Raw genomic sequence first — 20,313 nt, forward strand, 5'->3', positions numbered from 1 at the left:
TAACACAGCTAAGCTATTTTCTGCCTAAAAAATACAATGGTTTATGATGCTTTCAATTGAACATTTAGAAAATAGTGTTCATGGAATAGTTTGTCAACAGAACAAGCTAGTCTCTGTGTTGTTCTATTCTGTGTTGCATAGTTCCATGCCTAAAATTAATCATGCCTATATATTTGCAGGATTGGGATTGCAGGCATTTTTATAGTTTTAAAGTGTTTATGCAGGCTATATTATGTATCTTTCCACTTGTAAGAATAGTTTTGGACAAACATATGCTTAAATACATACATTCAAAGGGTCCTGATTTACAGTATTGGGGTCTGAGAATGGATGGTCTCAGCCATTTGCTGAGGCGATCGGCTCCGGGGCAGACATGTTCTGCAGCGGAGCAGGGGACCGAGGCGGGCAGGGCTTTTTGTCCAGCATCGAGGCCACTCGGGGAAGCCGCCGGGACCCGGCACTCCTCGCGAGGGAGGCTGACGAGGCGCGGGCGGAGCCAGCAACGCCCCCTCCCAGGCTGTTTAAAAGTTGCCCCTAGGGAGCGCGAGCGACCAGGAGCGTGGCAAACAGGACGGGCAAACAGGGCGTGGCACGGCAGTTTGCGCGGCAGTTCGCGCGGGCAGGGCGAGCGGGGGGCCCATCGTCGCTCTGTTGCAGCTGCCTCTCCCTTCGGTGCTTGTAACCTGCTTGCGTAGAACCTGACCATGGTATCGACCAGGCAGAAAAACGTGGCCTCCGCATCTCGTGCGGCATCTCCAGCCACGGTCACCAGTGTGGCTACTCAGACGGAGGGCTCGGGGAAACACGCAGCCATCCAGGTCCTGGGCTGCAGAGTGTGCCCCAGCCTTCTGTCGGTCTCCGACAGCAGTGGTGGGTATGCCTGTGGGAGGTGTGCCCAGGTTGAAGAACTGCTCAGCCAGGTAGCGGAGCTCCGGGAGGAGGTGAACAGGCTCAGGAGCATCAGGGAATCAGAGAGGGAAATTGACTGGTGGAGGTGCACTCTACCCTCTCTGGGGCAGGCTCACGAGCCTGCCACAGCACGGGCGTCTCCTGTTATGCAGAAGACGGAGGTTCCCTCCTCCTGCCAGGCAGCGGGAGGAGACCTAGATCAAGGGGGGGAATGGAGGCAGGTGCCTATTCGGGGTGGTAGGCGAGCCCTCTCTCTGCCCACCTCACCTTCTCATCTACCCTTAAATAATCGATATGAAGGACTAGAACAAGACAATCTGAATGACAAAGTACATAAAAACTCGTCCCAGTTGGAGGGGGCGCCTAAGACAAGGCGACCTACACGTTGCATTGCCACATCATCCTTCAAAAAAGAAAGAAGGGCTATTGTTATGGGGGGCTCCCTTCTGAAAGGGACAGAGGGACCGATATGCCGACCGGACCCAACCCGCAGAGAAGTCTGTTGCCTCCCTGGGGCTCGGGTGAGAGACTTTGCCAAGAAAGTCAAGCACCTGGTACGGCCCACTGACTACTACCCGCTACTGGTCTTTCAGGCTGGTAGCGTTGAAGTAGCAACGAGAAGTCCGAAGGCAATCAAAAGAGACTTTAGGGATTTGGGGCGACTACTTAGAGGATCAGGGGCGCAGGTTGTGTTTGCCTCTGTCCTTCCGATAGGGGGGATCGAAGCTGAAAGGCGTGCTGTTCACATAAACTCGTGGCTTCGAGACTGGTGTGACCGGCAGAACTTTGGGTTCTTTGATCACGGGAAGGTCTATGCTATACCGGGCCTGATGGCACCGGATGGGATGCGCCTCTCTCAGAGAGGAGTAAGGATCTTTGGTCAGGAGTTGGCAGGGCTGATAGATAGGGCTTTAAACTAGAGTCGAAGGGGGAAGGGGCTAAAACCAGGCACGCCGGTGAAGACCTAAGGAATGGTACGCTAGAATCAGAGGGGCTGTGTGCCAGTGAGGTCCTTCGGTCAGATCCACAAGGTGCTGAGTGTAAGGAGACGCACCTGAAGTGCTTTTACACGAACGCATGCAGTATGAGGAACAAAATGGATGAGCTAGAAGTCCTGGCCCAGTCCCGCAACTACGACATCATCGGCATAAGCGAAACCTGGTGGGATGAGTCCTGTGACTGGGGTGTTGCGATAGATGGTTACAGGCTCTTCAGGAGGGACAGGCAGGGTAGGCGAGGTGGTGGGGTGGCGATGTATGTGAAGCAGGGGCTGGACTGTGTGGAACTTCAGGTCGGCAATGGCAAAGTTGAGAGCCTCTGGGTAAGGATCAAGGGACGAACGAATAAAGGGGATGTCATTGTGGGAGTCTATTACAGACCGCCTGACCAGGACGATAGCGCCGATAAATTATTCTTTACAGAACTAAGAGAGGCCTCGAGATTAACTCCCCTTGTCCTTATGGGGGACTTCAACTTGCCAGACGTTAACTGGGAGTGCCACACAGCTGACACGAGCAAGTCCAGGAGGTTCATGAAGCACCTAGATGATAACTTCTTGGTGCAGGTGCTAACGGAGCCAACTAGGAAAGGTGCCCTCCTAGAGCTGTTGCTAGAAAACAGAGAGGGTCTGGTGGGAGATGTGGTGATTGGTGGCCGCCTCGGTCATAGCGACCATGAAGTGGGTGAGTTCAAAATTTACGGTGACAGAAGGAAAAGTGCCACCAAAACCTCATCCCTAGATATGGGGAAAGCAGACTTCAGGCTGCTCGGGGAACCAGTCAGCAAGGTCCCCTGGGAAACTGCTCTTGAAGGCCTCGATGTCCACCAGTGCTGGTCATTCTTTAAGCGATGCCTCCTAGAAGCACAAGATCAGGCAATTCCTAAATATCGCAAGTCAGGCAGGCGGGGCAGGAGGCCGGCGTGGCTGACCAGGAACATTCTAATGGAGATTAAGCGGAAACAGAGAGTGTTTCGCTACTGGAAGGAGGGCCAGGTGTCATGGAAAGAATACAGGGATGCTGTTCATGTTTGTAGGGAGAAAGTTCGTGTGGCCAAAGCACACCTAGAGTTGAAGCTGGCTGTGTCTGTGAGAGAAAATAAAAAGGGTTTTTTTAGATATGTGAATGGAAAAAGGAAAACTAAAGAATACATAGGGCCGCTCCTTGATAGGGAAGGTCTCCTCACAGACAATGACATAGACAAAGCAGAGACGCTTAGTGCCTTCTTTGCCTCTGTCTTTAATGCCGATGATGGGCTTCGGGACCCAGGGTGCCCTGAGCTGGAGGACCGGGACGGTGGGGATGACAAACTCCCAACCGACCCTGAACGTGTGCGGGATTTGCTACTCCACCTGGATCCCTACAAGTCCATGGGTCCGGATGGGATTCATCCCCGGGTGCTGAAAGAGCTGGCGGACGTCATCGTGGAACCTCTCTCAATTATTTTTCAACGATCCTGGGAATTGGGAGAGGTCCCGGTAGACTGGAAGCTGGCAAATGTTGTGCCGATTTTCAAGAAGGGTCAGAAAGAAGACCCTAGCAATTACAGGCCTGTCAGTCTCACGTCAGTGCCTGGTAAAATCATGGAGAAGATGGTTCTCGAACTTATTGAGGCGCACCTGGGGGACAAAGCAGTCATTGGTCCCAGCCAGCATGGGTTTGTGAAGGGTAGGTCCTGCCTAACTAACCTGATTTCCTTTTATGATAAGATCACCCGTATGGTGGACCAAGGAAAACCAGCTGATGTGATTTTTTTGGACTTCAGCAAGGCTTTTGACACAGTTTCCCATAGGATTCTACTGGACAAAATGTCCACCATACAGCTAAATAAAAACATCATACGATGGGTGAGCAATTGGCTAACGGGCAGGGCCCAAAGGGTTATGGTAAATGGGGCTGCATCAGGCTGGCGGGCGGTCACCAGTGGGGTCCCTCAAGGCTCCATTTTAGGGCCGGTACTTTTCAATATTTTTATAAACGATCTGGATGTAGGAATAGAAGGTATTTTGAGCAAGTTTGCTGATGACACCAAACTTGGAGGAGTTGTGGACTCGAATGAGGTTGGAAAGGCCTTGCAGAGGGATCTGGACAGGTTGGAGAGCTGGGCAATCACCAACCGCATGAAGTTCAATAAGAGCAAGTGCTGGGTCTTGCACCTGGGACGGGGAAACCCTGGCTGCACGTACAGACTGGGCGATGAGACACTGGAGAGCAGCCTAGAAGAGAGGGATCTGGGGGTCGTGGTAGACAGCAAGTTCAATATGAGCCAGCAGTGTGCCCTGGCAGCCAGGAGGGCCAACCGTGTCCTGGGGTGCATCAAGCACGGCATCGCTAGTAGGTCAAGGGAGGTGACTGTCCCACTCTACTCTGCGCTGGTGCGGCCTCAGCTCGAGTACTGTGTGCAGTTCTGGGCACCACAGTATAAAAAGGACATGAAACTGTTGGAAAGTGTCCAGAGGAGGGCTATGAAGATGGTGAAAGGCCTGGAGGGAAAGACGTATGAAGAACGGCTGAGGTCACTGGGCCTGTTCAGCCTGGAGAAGAGGAGGCTGAGGGGAGACCTCATCACAGTCTACAACTTCCTCGTAAGGGGGTGTCGAGAGGCAGGAGACCTTTTCTCCATTAACACCAGTGACAGGACCCGCGGGAACGGGGTTAAGCTGAGGCAGGGGAAATTTAGGCTTGACATCAGGAGGGGGTTCTTCACAGAGAGGGTGGTTGCACACTGGAACAGGCTCCCCAGGGAAGTGGTCACTGCACCGAGCCTGTCTGAATTTAAGAAGAGATTGGACTGTGCACTTAGTCACATGGTCTGAACTTTTGGGTAGACCTGTGCGGTGTCAAGAGTTGGACTTGATGATCCTTGAGGGTCCCTTCCAACTCAGGATATTCTATGATTCTATGATTTAATGTTGACAGCTCTTGGCATTCGGAATTCTCTATTTACTACATCAGAATTGTGATCTCAGCAATAAATAAGCTTAATTAAAAGATACTTTATTTAAAATTGAAATTCAATTTATTGAAAGTTTCTCTTTAGTCTTTTAATAATATAAGCTCTTTTTTATGTTTTCATAGAATAATTGAATAATTCAGGTTGAAAGGGACCTTGGGAGTTCCTGAGGTCCTGGAGAACCTGCTCACAGAAGGGTCAGCTGTGAGGTCAGACCGGGTTGCGCAGGGTTTTTTCAAGTAAGATCTCTAAACAAGAACAGAGATTGAGCAGCCACTTGGGGAACGTGTTCCTCTATTTGCCCTTGTCATGGAAAAGTGTTTCCTTTCTATCCAGTTACAGCCTCTTTTGTTCCAATTTATGTCCGTAGCCTCTTTCTGCAACCTTGAACCTTTGTAAAGAGGTGTCTTTAGTGACTAGTCACTGTCTTCTTCTTGACCTCCTATTAACTAAGTCTAGTTAGGTGCCATGTAGGTCACCAAAGCCATCAATTACAGGCTGAACAAGCTGAGGTTCCCTAGCCTCTCCTCATAATGTTTCAGGCCATGACCACCTTGGTGACACTCTATTGAACTCTCTCCAGTTGATCAACAGCTTTCTTGTATGATGGGGCCCAAAATTGGATGCAGTATTCGAGATGCTATCTAATGAATGTAAGTAAGTAAGTAAGGAAGGAAGGAAGGATAAGCACTTCTGTCAATCTGCTGACTGTGCTTCTGTTAATACAATTCAGGATGCTCTTGGCCTTCTTTTTTTGCCAGGGCACACTGCAGACTCATGTTGAGTTTGCTGACTCCCAGGTTCTTCTGAGGCTCCATGCAGGACTTGACATTTGTCTTGTTCTGTTTCACATTGTTCCTGTTGGGCAACTCCTCCATCCTGTCTAGGTCTCCTTCTAGGTGGCCCTGCAATTGCATATTACACTGCGTCCCCCACTTTGGTTTCAGCTAAAAACTTGACAGAAGTGCATTTGTCACCTCCTCCAGGTCAGTGAAGATAATGAACAATGTACATCATTATGGTGTCCTGCTTTTTAATGGGCCTCTTGATGCAGACTGTGTCCTGTTGCCTACTACACTCTGAGCCTTCCCATCCTCCCATTTTTTTTTCCATTCATCTGTTCATCCAGACCATAAAATCCTAATATTGATTCACGAATACTATGGAAGATGTTTCACTTTGTAAGGAAAGCTTGCCTTACAAGAGAGCTTTCTAATACATTGAATAGCTAGAAATACATGAAATCCTTTAAAAAAATTGGAGAGTTAAAGTGTACACTATGATATTCCCTGCCAACAACCAGTAGCATGGTCCCCATAGCGCTGGTAGAAGCAGAACTGTGTGCCCCAGTCAGTCCTGAGAAGCAACTGTTTTCTCACGTGGGTGATCTAACTGGATAAATTGAAGTTTATTCAGGTAAAACAAGACATACAGATAGTCAGCTCTATGTGTGCACTAACCTGGTATTAGAGAGTTCTGTGAATATTTCTGCATTATTATTATTATTATTTTTTTGGTGGGATAAAGCATCAAGGAAGTTAAGAAGTCTTTCTGTTGAAATTTAATATTTTTGCACAGAAGCAGAATTACAAGCTTTGAAAACACCGAAGGGGAGTGCAATTTGCATGTTCTTTCACACTGAATGAATTATTTATTAACTGGTCATATTAAGCAGTACAAGCAGAATTAATATTCTGTGTGCAGCTGAAGCTGTAAGACTACAGCATGTTTTCATCAGAGATCTGCTTATTGCATGCATTTTCTGATAGGGTGATGAATTCTTAGAATGAGTATGGATTATTAAAGTAGCAATGTTCCTAATTGTAAAATCTTTAATGCTCTTCTCCCAAAAATGTATATCACTAGGAGACTGTGTTTTGTGTTATAATAATCTCTTAACAAGCTCTTGTTATGTAGAGATCGTGATTTTTGAGGTTCAAATTTGTTTGAGACTTTTCAAACATTTGATGTGGCTTAGCTAAAGAAAAGATTGAACTTTGCTGAGTATCTAATTTAAAGGAGGGGTGGGGTGTTTTTGTTTGTGTTTGAAAAGTATTGAAAAACATGCTAAAATGGAAGGTTGTGCATTCCTTTTATGCTCCTTTTAATTTCTGTGTGATGATTGTATGAGAAGGACAGTGACCTATACTGGAAATCTTCTTTTGGTTCCTGAATTCTTGTAGCAACATTCATCCTTGTCAAGTGAATACAACAAAGATGGACAAGGAGTCCATCTATAGAGACATACCTGATCCCTGCAAAGCAGCATGTAGGGCATTTTCAGAGATCCAGAGAATTTTGCTTTACTTAATCCAGAAGAAGGCATTCAGATTATCAGTGGAAATATCTAGAGTCTGAAGTGTTCCATATCCCCTAAAACTTCATAAGAAGTTTTTAGGTCTCCCTCTGTGAAAGTGTACATTAATCCTTTCTTTCCTCTACTGCTCCCGCCCCCCCCCAGTATATATAATAGAACTAAAAAACACATTTACATGCAAGGGGCAGGAATACTTTAATTAGAGCAACAGAACTCACGCTATATTTTCCATGGGGCCAGAAATATAATTTTTGTTGTGAATGAAATCTTAAAAAGATCTGTATGAATTCAATGACATACAGAAACAGCTCAGCAATCCACAGGGATCTCAGCTTCAAGGTTTAAAAGTAATACAATAGTCTGTGAACAAAGCTACAAAGAATGTGAATACTAAATATTTAATACTGATTTTTCTCTTCTGTGTTCTTCTTTCTCTTTTCATAGCATTGGAAAGCATGGAAGGATACTACTACAGAGACAGTGTTTCAGTAGAAGAATTTCAAGCTCAGATAAATGCAGCATCACTAGAAAAAGTAAAGCAGTATAACCAGAAACTACGGTGGGTAATAAACCAACTTTCCTGAGATTACCTTAGCAAGATCGGCTTTTTGACTCAGTTTCTATGACACGTATTTAAACTAAAGTGTATTGTATGGTGGTTGTTTTTGTTGCTTGATTGAAAAAGATCCAAGACTCATGGTTCTGACTTTTTTTTTTTTTTTTTTTCGATTTCTGCACTATTAAGATTACATTGGAAAAAAAAAAAAAAAGTAAAATTATATTCTTTCCTAAATCATTTTCGTGTGAAAATTATAGCTGCAAATGCCTCAGAGTTGCTTTACTAATGCATATAGTAACAGAATTGTCTACATGATCACAATTGGTGTACCAGAATCTCTAAATATTATGATCTGATTTTTTAGATCATATTTACGTGATTTCTACAGAATAGGGCTTATAAAATAGTGCTGTTTTCCTCAAAGGTGAATGTAGTTTTTTTTCCAGTACTAATGGGAATAAGAACATTTCTGGGTACTTGCATCAGCTTCATGTGTGGATTACAGAGTATGTACTTCCCAGTATAAGTAACGATTATGCAGGTGTGTATTTTAGTAAATAATTAATAAAGAAGTTGCACATAAAGACAGAATTTCTGGTGTACTGATCTATTAGTTACAAAGTAAAATGATGATATACCTAGATATACCTAATAATACCTAGATATATCTAATGATGATAAAATACCTAGACCACTCTTGCACCTCCTTGTATCTGTGGAAAACACCTGTTTAAATATATTTATATAAACAAATAGAACAAAAAAAGGGTAACATCACATCTTTTCACTTTTTAAATCCCTGAATTGGATGGAAATAGTACCATTTGGCTAGACATGTTAAAAACGACAGAGAATTGGAGCTAAAAAGAGATGAAGGACAGCAAAGAAAATGAAAGAGTAGGAAGGAGGATATTTAAGTATCCTAAGTGTATCTAGGTGGAGACAAGCATACAAGTGAAAGTCTCAATATTATTTTTCCAATTGCTTTACCTGTTGATCTACTCCTGTCTTTGGGATATTTTCTTCATGGATCTTGCAAATATATTTCTCTAATATTTTATCAGAGCAGTGGATTTCCTAAATTCTGCTTTAATCCAAACAATATTTTAGCAAAAACAATTTTAAAGCCAGTTGTATTCAGTGAGTACTGTATATTTACTTTCTTTGTTTCATCTGTGCCACTGGAATTCTATCCAATGGCAAATGTAGTATTTATTTATGTATTTATTTGTTTATTCTGTTTTCCAAGTTGTTTTTTGTTTGGTTTTGTTTTTTTTTTTGTTTTTTTTTTGTTTTTTTTTGGTTAGCACTTAATGTTTAGGAAAAAAAAAGTTCCTCCTAAGTATTTTTTTCACAAATCTTATATGAAAATATGACAAATAGGTTTTTGAAAGCTTTGGTCATGGCAGTGTTTGGCATAGATGAACTAGCATTGGAACGAGTTTTCTCTCAGATGTGCAAGGCGAAACTTTTTGCCATTTTTTAAGTAAATGAATAGGTCTGATTTGGCCCCCATAAAAATCCTAAAATTCTTCCTGACATTGTTTCAGTGTTCCTTGATCCTATTTACCATCACGTGTTCTGGTTAGGACCTTCATTCATTCTGTGGATCTAATGAGATATAGCACTGGTATTTTGACTCACAGGTATGACCAGTTGCTAACCTCCAAGGACTAGTTTTGCTAAAAGATACTATGAAAAAGTTAGCGTTCAACAAAAATTACCAATGGTTGCTCTGTCCAGACTAAAGAATAGGAAAAATACGGATTTGTTCCAGCCTTCTAATGTCTGATGAGAGCATTCAGTAATTGATCTTTGCATTTGTGTTCTGGTGAGCTCTACCAGTTGCTTAAATGAGGCACAAGCAGCTTCAGGAATTCACTGACATAATGTGAAGAAAAGAGGAAAAACAGAAAAGCAGATGCTTTGTTCTTGTTCTGCCATTTGCTAGCCTGTGTAGGTGTTTGGACAGGAGAATCTAATAAAGTAACTACAGCAGCAAAAGCTATTAACATTTGGATAATTGCTCCAAAGAAAAACATAAAAGTGAAATTGAATACTCCCTGGAAACATACGCATATGTAATAACACTGGATTAAACTCTTCATGTGGAAGAAATCCTCTATGTAGAACCACCTAATCAGTAATAAAACAAGTCATTCAAGACACACACAATCCATAAACCATTCTTTCTCTGTAGAAAAGGAATAGACTGCTGCTTCTGAAATGATCACCTGATGACCATTTTACAATCTTCATTGATACAGCAGCAGAAAGCAAATGGGGAGCAACAACAGAGGAAAAAGTAGTCAGTGGGAGAAGAGGAGGGAGTGGGAATGAAGCCACTGGTTGGTCATGACACTGCAGCAGAATCATCCATTGATGAGAATTCTTAATGCAAGTTCAGCTTCTCTTACCACAGACACATTTGAATAATAGTATTCTCATAATGTGAACCAGAGGAGACCATTTTAGTTGTGTATGGTCCCACTGGCAATGAAACGTTAGCCTGACTTGTGATGGCTTCAAGTGGGACAACAAAATTAATAAATGTGAGGTACCCTTGCTTAGATAATTCTTAAATTGTAAGTCAAGACTTGTTAAGAATGAGTACATAAAACATTTTTGAGGAGTGCAATGCTTTTTTTTTTTTGGTGTGTGGGGGGGTGGAATTTATACTAATGAACACATTAGAATTCATTTACAAATTATTTATTTGAATGAATTAAGAGATACAGTAGTAGATGGAAGTAGTAGTGGAAAAAGGATAGCCTTTATCCTTTAAGTAAAAAACCCCTGAATCTTAGCTATTCTTGTAAAAATCATTAATTACTAAGGAACTGCGACCAGCTTTTCCACAGTATCAGAAGTGAAATAATAAATCCAGGTGCAAAGTTGTCCTCCTTGACACCCACTTGAGCAGTCATAAGAACTTCTCTTCGTGGTTCTTGCTTTGGGCCTTTTGAAAGTACTACCTGAACTACAAAATATTAATTGTAAGGTTATCATTTTTATGAAAATGCATGAAAGTTGAAAACCAGTTTTGGAATTTGATACATACAGAATGAAGAGAACATTCTTCCATCTTCTTTAACTTACTTAACCCTAGCTACTTGAATCTAATCAATTATATAGGGGAATTTTCATTCTAAGGACAGCTAAGAGTTGATTTTTTCTACAGTTCCTGAGGCCCCTGCAATATGTAGGAAGTCCTTTTTCTGAATATGATGTTATATTAGAAACAAAACAGTTTATGAAATTTCTGAAACTAAAGGGAAATTTTCAGCATCTGGCCCATGATTATTCTTAATGGTGCTGGATTTCTTTTTCACGGTCAGCTAGATTGCATTTATTTTTATATTTCACCTTTTCTGCTTCTCTGACACTCATAAGGAAAAAAAGGCTATACTCAAATTGTATTTGCAAGTTAAGCTGATGCTGGTAAGTGCCAACATTGTAAATTTAACCTTATTAAACCGTTTGCTAATGGGGAAACATGCAGTACAACCAAGTGAAAGTAATTAAGTCAGCAAAGATTTTTAAAGATCTTTATTACTGTGTGTTTGATAGCTCTACAGTTGTCTTCTAATTTAGAAGAGGACTGGAAAGAACCTGTGCATCTGACCTGTACAGAGGCTGACGTTAACTGGCTGTGTTCTGCATTCTCCCACCTTCTCTTGCTGTCCTTCATCTTTCTCCTTTGCTACTACCTGTCATTCAGATAGCTTTTTTTTTTTTTTTTTTTTTTTTTTTTTCCATCTTGAATAAGTCATTTTGCTTTTACAGATATGAGAGACCATTTCTCTTCAGCAGGGAACAATGAACAATGGTATTTGAATTCATAACTACAACAAATGCTGATAGGAATAACAATAATTCATGAGTGCAATATAATTACTTGGACTGCTTGGTTGGGTTAAATCTTCCGATGCACATCTTGAATCATACATGACTGTAAAAGCATGAGGGAAAGCTTAATTTATCATTTTTGAAATATTACTCTTAAGAATTATTTAATTAAAATACATTATGTCCTATGAATATGATTTTTATTTTTGGTAAAGGTCTCTTTCCTGCATGGTATGATTCATTATGGTATTTATTACTACACTGCATAGAAATAAATCATATAGTCGTTACTGGGACCAAAGGTTTGGTTACAATGCAGACCTGTTAGAAGCTGGGACAAACCTGACATAGAGGTCAGCTGAATGGCCATAACTCAGCCAATCTTTGGACTGAGTAGTGACTTTAAGATATAACCCTTAGTTGGATAGGAGAACTGTTTTTACCCTTGTAAGAATCAGGTTTTAGATTACCTTACTAGAGTAAGTAAGATGGTTTTAGAATGGACATTGATGAGTATAGGAATGAGAACTGAGAAAATGTTTGTTTGAGGTGTCAGAGGTTTGAGCTTGATGGCCTAGGATGGGCCTTCCAATAGTAAGGAAGCTTGCTCTTCCAGTCTTTCCTTTTTCATAAATATTTAACATTTTTTATCAGGCAGATCAGATTTATCTTTTCTTTCATTGTAAATGATTTTCTGAGAAAAATGTATGTCCCTCCTTCAACTTTCCATTAAAATGTACCTTTCCACAGGTACTCTTGGTCAGCTTCTTAATCAGAGAAGTCCAGGAACATCTGTTCTTAAGAGCTTTTTCTGGGCCAGGTCTGTGCACACGAGTGATGTGTATAAAAGATGGAAGGGATGCTGCGGGCACAAATCGTTCAGGGGGGTGCAGGGCTGTGGCTATACCAAGTACGTTAGATGGCTGCAGTATGCTCCACTGCATGATGTTGATACCAAGAGCAAACCATAGTGGAATTTATGTGCCTTGTCACTATACTCATTTGGGTTCTGAACTGTCTATGCAGCTAATTTTTAGCTGATGAGAAATTAGTGCAATCATTGGCTGTTAGACACATTAAAATGTCTATTAATCTTTAGCGCCTATACTTACATTTAGATATCTAACCACTTTTAAGATTTGGTTCCCAATAATGTGGTGGCTTGAATTGGGAAGATTGAGAGAGGAATGATCAAGGGAATATATGAAGGTGACGTTCTGCCTTCTTTTATTTTATCCTTTCTTTTATGCCCAGCATTGCACTTTCTCGTGACATCACTGACTATATGATGACCCAGTTCTTCACTCCAAAGATAAGACCGTGCTGCAGGAAAGGCAGCTGAGGATTGCTATCCATCCTCACCACTGGTGTGGGTGATAATTACCACTGTGTAGTAATTAACTTGCCTGTGCATCAATAGACAAAAAAGGCGTGAAAAAAAGCATTCTTTTCCTTCCTGCCTACCATTCTGTGTGATTTGGAACTATTCTTTGAAGTCAGCTGTGTCCAGCATTATTGGCAGTTACTTTTGTGGCCTGCTGTACAGCCATAACAGAAGAAAAAGTTAAAGCAAGCAGTAAAGGGAAAAGACCTTTTTTTCTTCTTTATCCTATGTTACTGCTCCCTTTGATATAATTTTAGGAGGTAAATGAAAGTCTTACGCTAAGGAAGCAATTATAATCAGTGAATCTAATGACAAATGATTTAGCTAACTACCCTCATTACATTGAACATCTGATTACATTGAGTGTAATATTTGTCATTTTAAAGCGTTTCATTTACAATGTAACTTCAAACAATTTCTTTTTCTAAAGCCTCCTGTACCTATTTTATGGCATAAATTGCCTTCCACCGAATGACGGCAAATTTAATTTAATCCTTTATTCAGGGATATCTTGTTATAATCCATAAGATTTTAATATATATATATATTTAATTATTTTCTAAAGACAAAGAAACTATTTCTGCCCCTAGAATTTCTGTGGGCATGGAACAAAATATGTCTGTGGAACATAACTTCTTTTTATTTATATGTGCATGTATATGCACTCAGCAGCTTCTCAAGCTGCAGGGTTCTTGGCAAGATGATGTTTTCTGTATGCTGTATAATTTAGTCAAGGCAGAAAATAGACGTGATGGTGCTCATGGCTTCAGGCTGAACTAAAATTCTCTAATAGTTACTTTGGTAAAAATGACAAAAAGGACATACCCACTTAGAGACAGTTAATTACAGTGAGAGAAAGGGTTTGTTTCTGGAACGAGCTTACAGATTCTCAAGACCATGCCTGCATTATCACAAAGACAAGATCATATATCAAACCCTGTAGGTAATGCATTAAAACCCATCACAAAACTGGCAGATTTCTTCACCCCCTGTTTCCAGTGGAGAGCTTCTCCAAACCAAATTGCTCATGCAGTTAGGAAGCTTATGTTGTTAGGAAGCTTTGTTGTCATCCCACTATTGTCCTTTGATTTTAGTCTTTCTCTCCTTTTGCCCACGTTTATCTGGTTTGCTCATTTACAATTTTCGTTATAGCCATCAAATTCAGAAAATAGTAACCTGAGAAGATTTACAGGTTTCAGAGAGTGACTGCATTAAAATATTCTCTTTTTAGTTCAGTGGGATATTTATGAAGTAGGTGAAATACTATTTTCTGGATTTTAATACTAGGTATTTGGTATATTGCATTGTGTTTAAAAATGCAACAGTAAAACTAGAGTGCAATGCTATATACACTAATTTATCATGTAGTTTATATGACTATAAAAAGTGGAAAACTGATGCCTCTTAGAATTTTAAGATGTGGTTCTAAATGAACTAGATGTTTGTGGCTGAGCTCTCTCTAAATGCAAAATCGTTATGAAGGAAAGATTGAAAATTAAGCATTCACTCTGAAGGACATAACAAGGAAATAATAGCTAAATTTGTCTCCCGACAAACATAATGAGAAACATTTTAGGTAGAACAGAAATTGAGATTCATTGCACCTAAGTGAAGCAAGACCAGAGTGAATAGAAAGATGCTGGACAAAGTAAATTAAATTGTCTTGCTGTTTTAAAAGATACACTCAGCTGGCTTGAATTTAGATATGTGTTTTTTTTCTCTTCCAGATATATACTCTTTGTGTGAGTGTAAATTCATTGTATCTTCAGACTTTTTACAAAGTATGATCAGTATTTATTATATGTAATGTTCTGAAATTGAAAATTATGCATCTTGACAGATTACAGTAAAAAAACACAATGACCACATACACTGAGTCTTTGCTCACTGAGGTGGACATCTTGTTCATTCTGTTTTCTTTATCCTCTGCAAATGTAGAGAAAGTGTACCTGCAGTGGTCAGAGGTGAAGCTTTTTCTTTCACTTCTGGTTACTGATATGAATCCAAGCCTACAGCTGTAATAGAAATGCTGACCATCCTATGACTATGTGTCCTGTTATCATTTTAACAGTATATTCCATGTCTGGAATATCGTGAGCCAATAAGGGGAAATACTCTGTGATAGGCAAATGTGGAAACAATTAGTAAGTACTAATGTGTTCAGTGTGGAATTGGCAGTTAGGATAATAATGGGAGAGGCAGAAAGGCAGCTGTAAGTGGTTTGTGGCCCAAGAAATTCCCTTTCACTTAGTAAAACAGGATGGTTTCAAGTGATCTGGGAAGTAGGTAGATGGCAGGAGGCTTGGCATACTGGGTTACCCAGGAAGGGCTTACACATCAAATATATGAGTTACCCAAGGTAATTTCAGAGCCATACGGTGTTAAAATTTTCTGTTCTGTGTTTCAGGTTGCATAGTAGTAGTTGTGAATGGTGAGAATACTGCTACGTATGCTGTTTCAGAATTTAAAATTGTGAAACTGTTGCGAAGATTTTTTCTAATAATTAAACCTTTCTCAAAACCTCTAATAATACTGTACATATGGTTGTATCATTAAGATGTTAGGGTTAGAATCCCCTTTATAAGATCCCATGATCTTATTTTATGATGAGACCAAAGCCCCATTAAATTGCCCTTTTTGCTGATGTACGTATTTTTCCAGGCATATGTAATGCAGAAGGTGGGAAGTCCTTTGTGTTATGCTGTCTGATAATTCATATGTGCACACTTCTGTGGAGTAACGCAGTATGCTGAGACTTTAATTGGTAGATTTATCTAAACGTATTATCTCTGTATGAAAACTATTCCTGTCTTATGCACCTAAATAGTGATAGAATATTACAGTTTTCTTTCTTCTGGACTTGTAGCATGAATAGAGATACAGAAATACTGCAAAGTAGTGTAAAAACACTAATAAAATTTAGAGGAATCATGCTGTGTTGAAGTAACTGTCAGTTTAAATGGTCTCCATCATTGCAAGGTATCAACTGTTGCAAGCTGAAAATTTTTAAAATATATTTTCAGATGCATGGTGTCAAGTAAATGACTTAAAATCACCACCTCTTTGTGTGGGTTTAGAGTGTAGATATACTTGGTAATTTATTATTTATTGAGATTTACCGTTTTGAGATTTACAATTGCCATTTGTTTGCTCTGGCAGCGGATTGTTTTCTGCAGTGGGTACTTGATACAACAGAAAGTTGAATTTGGAAGCATGTATATATATACACACAAACACACATGTATATATAAAAATAGATATGCTTCTAAATGTTTGAAGACATATATATGCATGCTGTACACCTGGATGCATCTATAGTTAACAATGAGATGACAGAATATAGCTTTTTATTAAAGAAAAAGATAAGTATGTGTGTATTTATGTGCATATACAGAGATACTAAATATATCATAGACATATGTATAGAAATGCAGAAGAAAATTACAGACACTAATTCCAACACTCCCCAGGTCTGCACCTCTGTATTGATGTATTCTTTGCCATGTTGTTGACCATGCTTCTTGAATAACTTGTGACTAAGGGACTGAAAATCAAGTAGCATTCAAATATATTTTGGGGAGTTGGACCCGATGATCTCTGGAGGTCCCTTCCAACCCCTACAATTCTGTGATTCTCTGATATTTCCATTCTACTTTTTGAAGGCATTTTGAATTTCTTTATATGTATGCCACAGTTATGAAGACAATATAAAAGATAGTTTTTTTTTTGTTTTTTTTTTTTTGTAAAAGCAGCAAAGCAGCCCAACTTGCCTTTATTTAATGCTATTTAATCCAATTATCTCCCCTCTGCCCCCAATTATTCTTTGCTATTCTTACATTTCAAATAAAGGATGATTGACAGATAGGATAACTAGGTAAAATGCTTGACTAAGAAAAACATCAAAACTTCAGTATCTCCTTTGTATGTTGGTTCCAGGAGAATTTCTGGGGAAAAAAAGAGAGAGAGAATAATCCTTTTGTTGATAGTGTTTTTCTTCTTGTACCCTAAGGTGTTTAGTACCTCAATCCATAGAAAGTTTTCTCTGAGATCTCTGTCCCTTAATTTGACATTTTTACATAGGAAAATTGGGACATGTCTTTAAAATTTGAACATAGCAATAATCCCCTGTTGTTCTAATGCCTTTTTTTTTTTGTTGTTGTTGTTTGCTTGTTTTTACCTTTTTGTTTGCTTGTTTTTACCTTTTTTACTTTTTTTTTTTAGTAGAATTTTTTTTTTTTTTTGTAGTAGAAAAAAGGTTTTTATACTACAACTTAGAGAAATTGTAAGGCTTTTAGTAGCAAAACCAGCATCACAATTGCAGACAAAGAACTATGATTTCATTCTTGATCATTTCAAATGGATTAGAAAATATTGTCCATATTGGGCACCATGCCAATATTGCCATTAACTTTTCCCATAAAATATGATTAAGGACCTTAACAAGCATTTAGTAATTAAGTGAAGTGCTCTGGAAATTTATATGCTGTCCACAGTTTGTCATGTTCTGTAAAATACTGAAGACAGTTTTTATGAAAAGCAATAAAAATAAAGCACTTGAGAAACATCTGGGAGTGCTAACTGATTGTGTGGGGGGAATAGTTTCATTGGTAACAGGATATTTTGATATATAAAATTAATGTTGTGTATAGTTGATTTTTGTTTGTTCTTTAGGTTAATGAATAACTGACTGAATTAATATAGTAATTTCTATAATTGTATATACTATTCTAGTGTCCGTGTTGCTTCATTTTGTACCCTGAGTTGATTATTTTCCATGTACTCTATTAATGTGTGTACTGTTCTGTATTTGGTTTTTGGTTTCATTTAATGCAGCTGAATTTGCTGAAATAATAGCACAAAGAGAATGGGAGTGCTGAACAGACTCTGAATGAAGCACGTTTTCCTGTAGCATAGCAGGAAAAAACAGTAGAGGCTTTTAGTCTGATAATGTTCAGTGGATGGCAGGATGATGCTTTGGTTTTAGCTTTGTTAACAAAGAAAAAGGTTAGCCTGTTGCTGCTGAGGTAGCTTTTATGTGCTGTGGCCACTCGTAGTGATTTATGAGTAATTTTCTCTGCAAACCTCTTTTCCTCCCAATAGTCTCCAGCTTCCTCTGACAAAGAGTACAGTCTGGATTGTGCACAGGCTTAATGGAATAACAGAACTAGATTAGTTTTCTTTACTGTGCTTTGAAAGGGGATTAATTCATACCTTGAATTTGGGGGAAGATGGTTTTCAAAAGTACAAAACTATGGGCAGCAAAATCTACTAGAATTAAAGGTGAATGGATTTATTTTTTTTAATCAGTACAGTTATTTCAGATTGTTGAATAGTAAAAGGCTATGCAAATTTGCAGTCTGCACCCCTGTTTTGCAGATATGAAACCGTGTGAATAACTTTGCTCGTGGATAAAATCATTTTCATTTTTTATTGCAATTAAAATTTGGTTAACATTCCATGGGGCAGCTGGAGTTCAGTTCCAGCCTGGGTCAAGACTTGGCTGTGACCTTTAGCCAGGTCTACTCCTTGTGCACAGGCACTAGAGCCAGATCATACCTTGAGACTTCCACCAGAAAATCTAGAAAGGTTCCATATTCAGTGTTTTTGGTTCTGTGTGTGCGTATTTGTGTTTTGTTTTTAACCTTGTCCAGAATTGCTGCAGGGGTAGGTGTTGCATGATTCTCCCTGGAGGCTTCATCTAGTCAGGGAATTCCAGTCAATGTTTCTGTTAGCAGTGGCCCCAGCAGTTTTAGGAGTTTTTCAACCAACACAATGAGTCTTGAGGTCTTGTGACTGTGATATGTAAGATATTTCCTCTGCCTATCGAACATTTAATGTTAATTCATCAATAGTGAGCAATTAATTTGCTTGTAAGGCAAACAGCAAAAATAAAAAGCCTCTAAGGTTTCTGAGTTAAAGGAGATGGGAGAAGAGCTCCTTTCTTTCCATGCTGTAGCTTTGTTAAAGTTCTTTCTGGTGTTGAAAAAGAGAACTTTTCCTGTTTTAGGAGAGAAGGATGGAAGCATGGAAGTCCTCTGCACAAAATATCAGCCACCTTTGTCTTTTAAAACAGTGCATGTAGCATTTGTCTATTTTATGGAAACTTTTAATGGTACCATTCATTGATAAGTGAAAGGTTATAGAAGAAACTGGGGGAATATGGGCTGAAGAGCTTTACTACAAAGTATATAAATCTGATACAGCAAGAATGCCTTGTTTGTCACATTTGTGTTCTGTAGGTAAATGACATTTTTCTTTAGCTTCTTCTTTCATGCACCAATGCCTTTGCAAAGAAGTATGCAGAAATTGTATAGGAAGGCAGTTTGTTTTATTTATTTATTTTATTATTATTTTTTTTTTTTAAATTTACACATGCATGCCTGAGTGCACACATTGCAAATACCATTTTGCTTGTATGATGTATATTTACCACTTATAGGGCTTTTTGTTGTTGTTGTTTGTTTGTTTGTTTGTTTTTATATTGTGAGCTTGAATGTGTATTCCTCAACATCAGTACTATGTTTCATATTTGGGATTCTGTTCTGATATTATTGCAGATATATACAACTAATATTAAAAAGCCAAACCAAACCAACTAAACAAAAACAAACAAACAAACAAAACATTGCAGTGCATGAATTTCAGGTGCAGTTTACGTGCTAAGTTACCCAAAGTCACTGTTGAAATCTAGACAGTTGCCACAAACCTTTCATTGATGAAAATGAATGTTTTGGTGAAAATCACTTTCAGAACTAGTTTTTGTACTAACTAGGGATTAAAGTTTTGCACTGTACTGTCAAAGGGCAGAGGTAATGTTTGTCTCCAGGACAAGAAAAATGGTCCTCATTACTTTAAAGAAAGGGTGTTAGTGCCTATTTACCCTTGTACTAATTCTTGATCCTCTCTTAACATGGAAATAGAACAAAACAAAACAAACAAACTAAAACCAACACATTTTTGGATGATGTCTAAGAATAGTCACCTGCATACATTTTGTTTCAGAATTAAAACAATTAACAGCCTTTGCATTGTTTTGTTTGTTTTCCCAGAGCATTCTACCTGGACAAGTCAAACCTGCCTGCAAATTCAACATCTAAAGCAGCTTACATAGATAAGGTAAATAAAAATGTTAAGTGCATAATTAAACTCTGTATGTTACACACTGCTATTATAATCCGTTCTTGAGGTGTTCTTTATTCCATTCAAAAAATGGAATTCAAAGCTATAGGGACTTTGGATATAAGGAAAGGAGGAAATCTTTTCAATCTTTCTGTTGCACCTTGCTTTTAGGGTTATGTGGTGCCATGTGGTTCTTTATCCGCAGGTGAGGCTGAAGGGCATCAA

At 39.4% G+C, this 20,313-nt stretch overlaps 1 protein-coding gene across 2 annotated transcripts in view; it reads left to right on the forward strand.

The window, feature by feature from the left end:
• The window catches only part of PREX2 (phosphatidylinositol-3,4,5-trisphosphate dependent Rac exchange factor 2), a 181,402-nt gene that overhangs the window by 133,241 nt on the left and 27,848 nt on the right, over window positions 1-20,313 (forward strand). For both annotated transcript variants that reach the window (XM_082755020.1, XM_082755019.1), the window contains 2 exons: window positions 7,622-7,736; window positions 20,019-20,085. In XM_082755020.1, the coding sequence (XP_082611146.1) occupies window positions 7,622-7,736; window positions 20,019-20,085 (182 nt within the window). The remainder of the gene's footprint in view (window positions 1-7,621; window positions 7,737-20,018; window positions 20,086-20,313) is intronic.

Source organism: Aythya marila, assembly GCF_965140915.1.
Source record: "Aythya marila genome assembly, chromosome: 2".
Classification (NCBI taxonomy): domain Eukaryota; kingdom Metazoa; phylum Chordata; class Aves; order Anseriformes; family Anatidae; genus Aythya; species Aythya marila.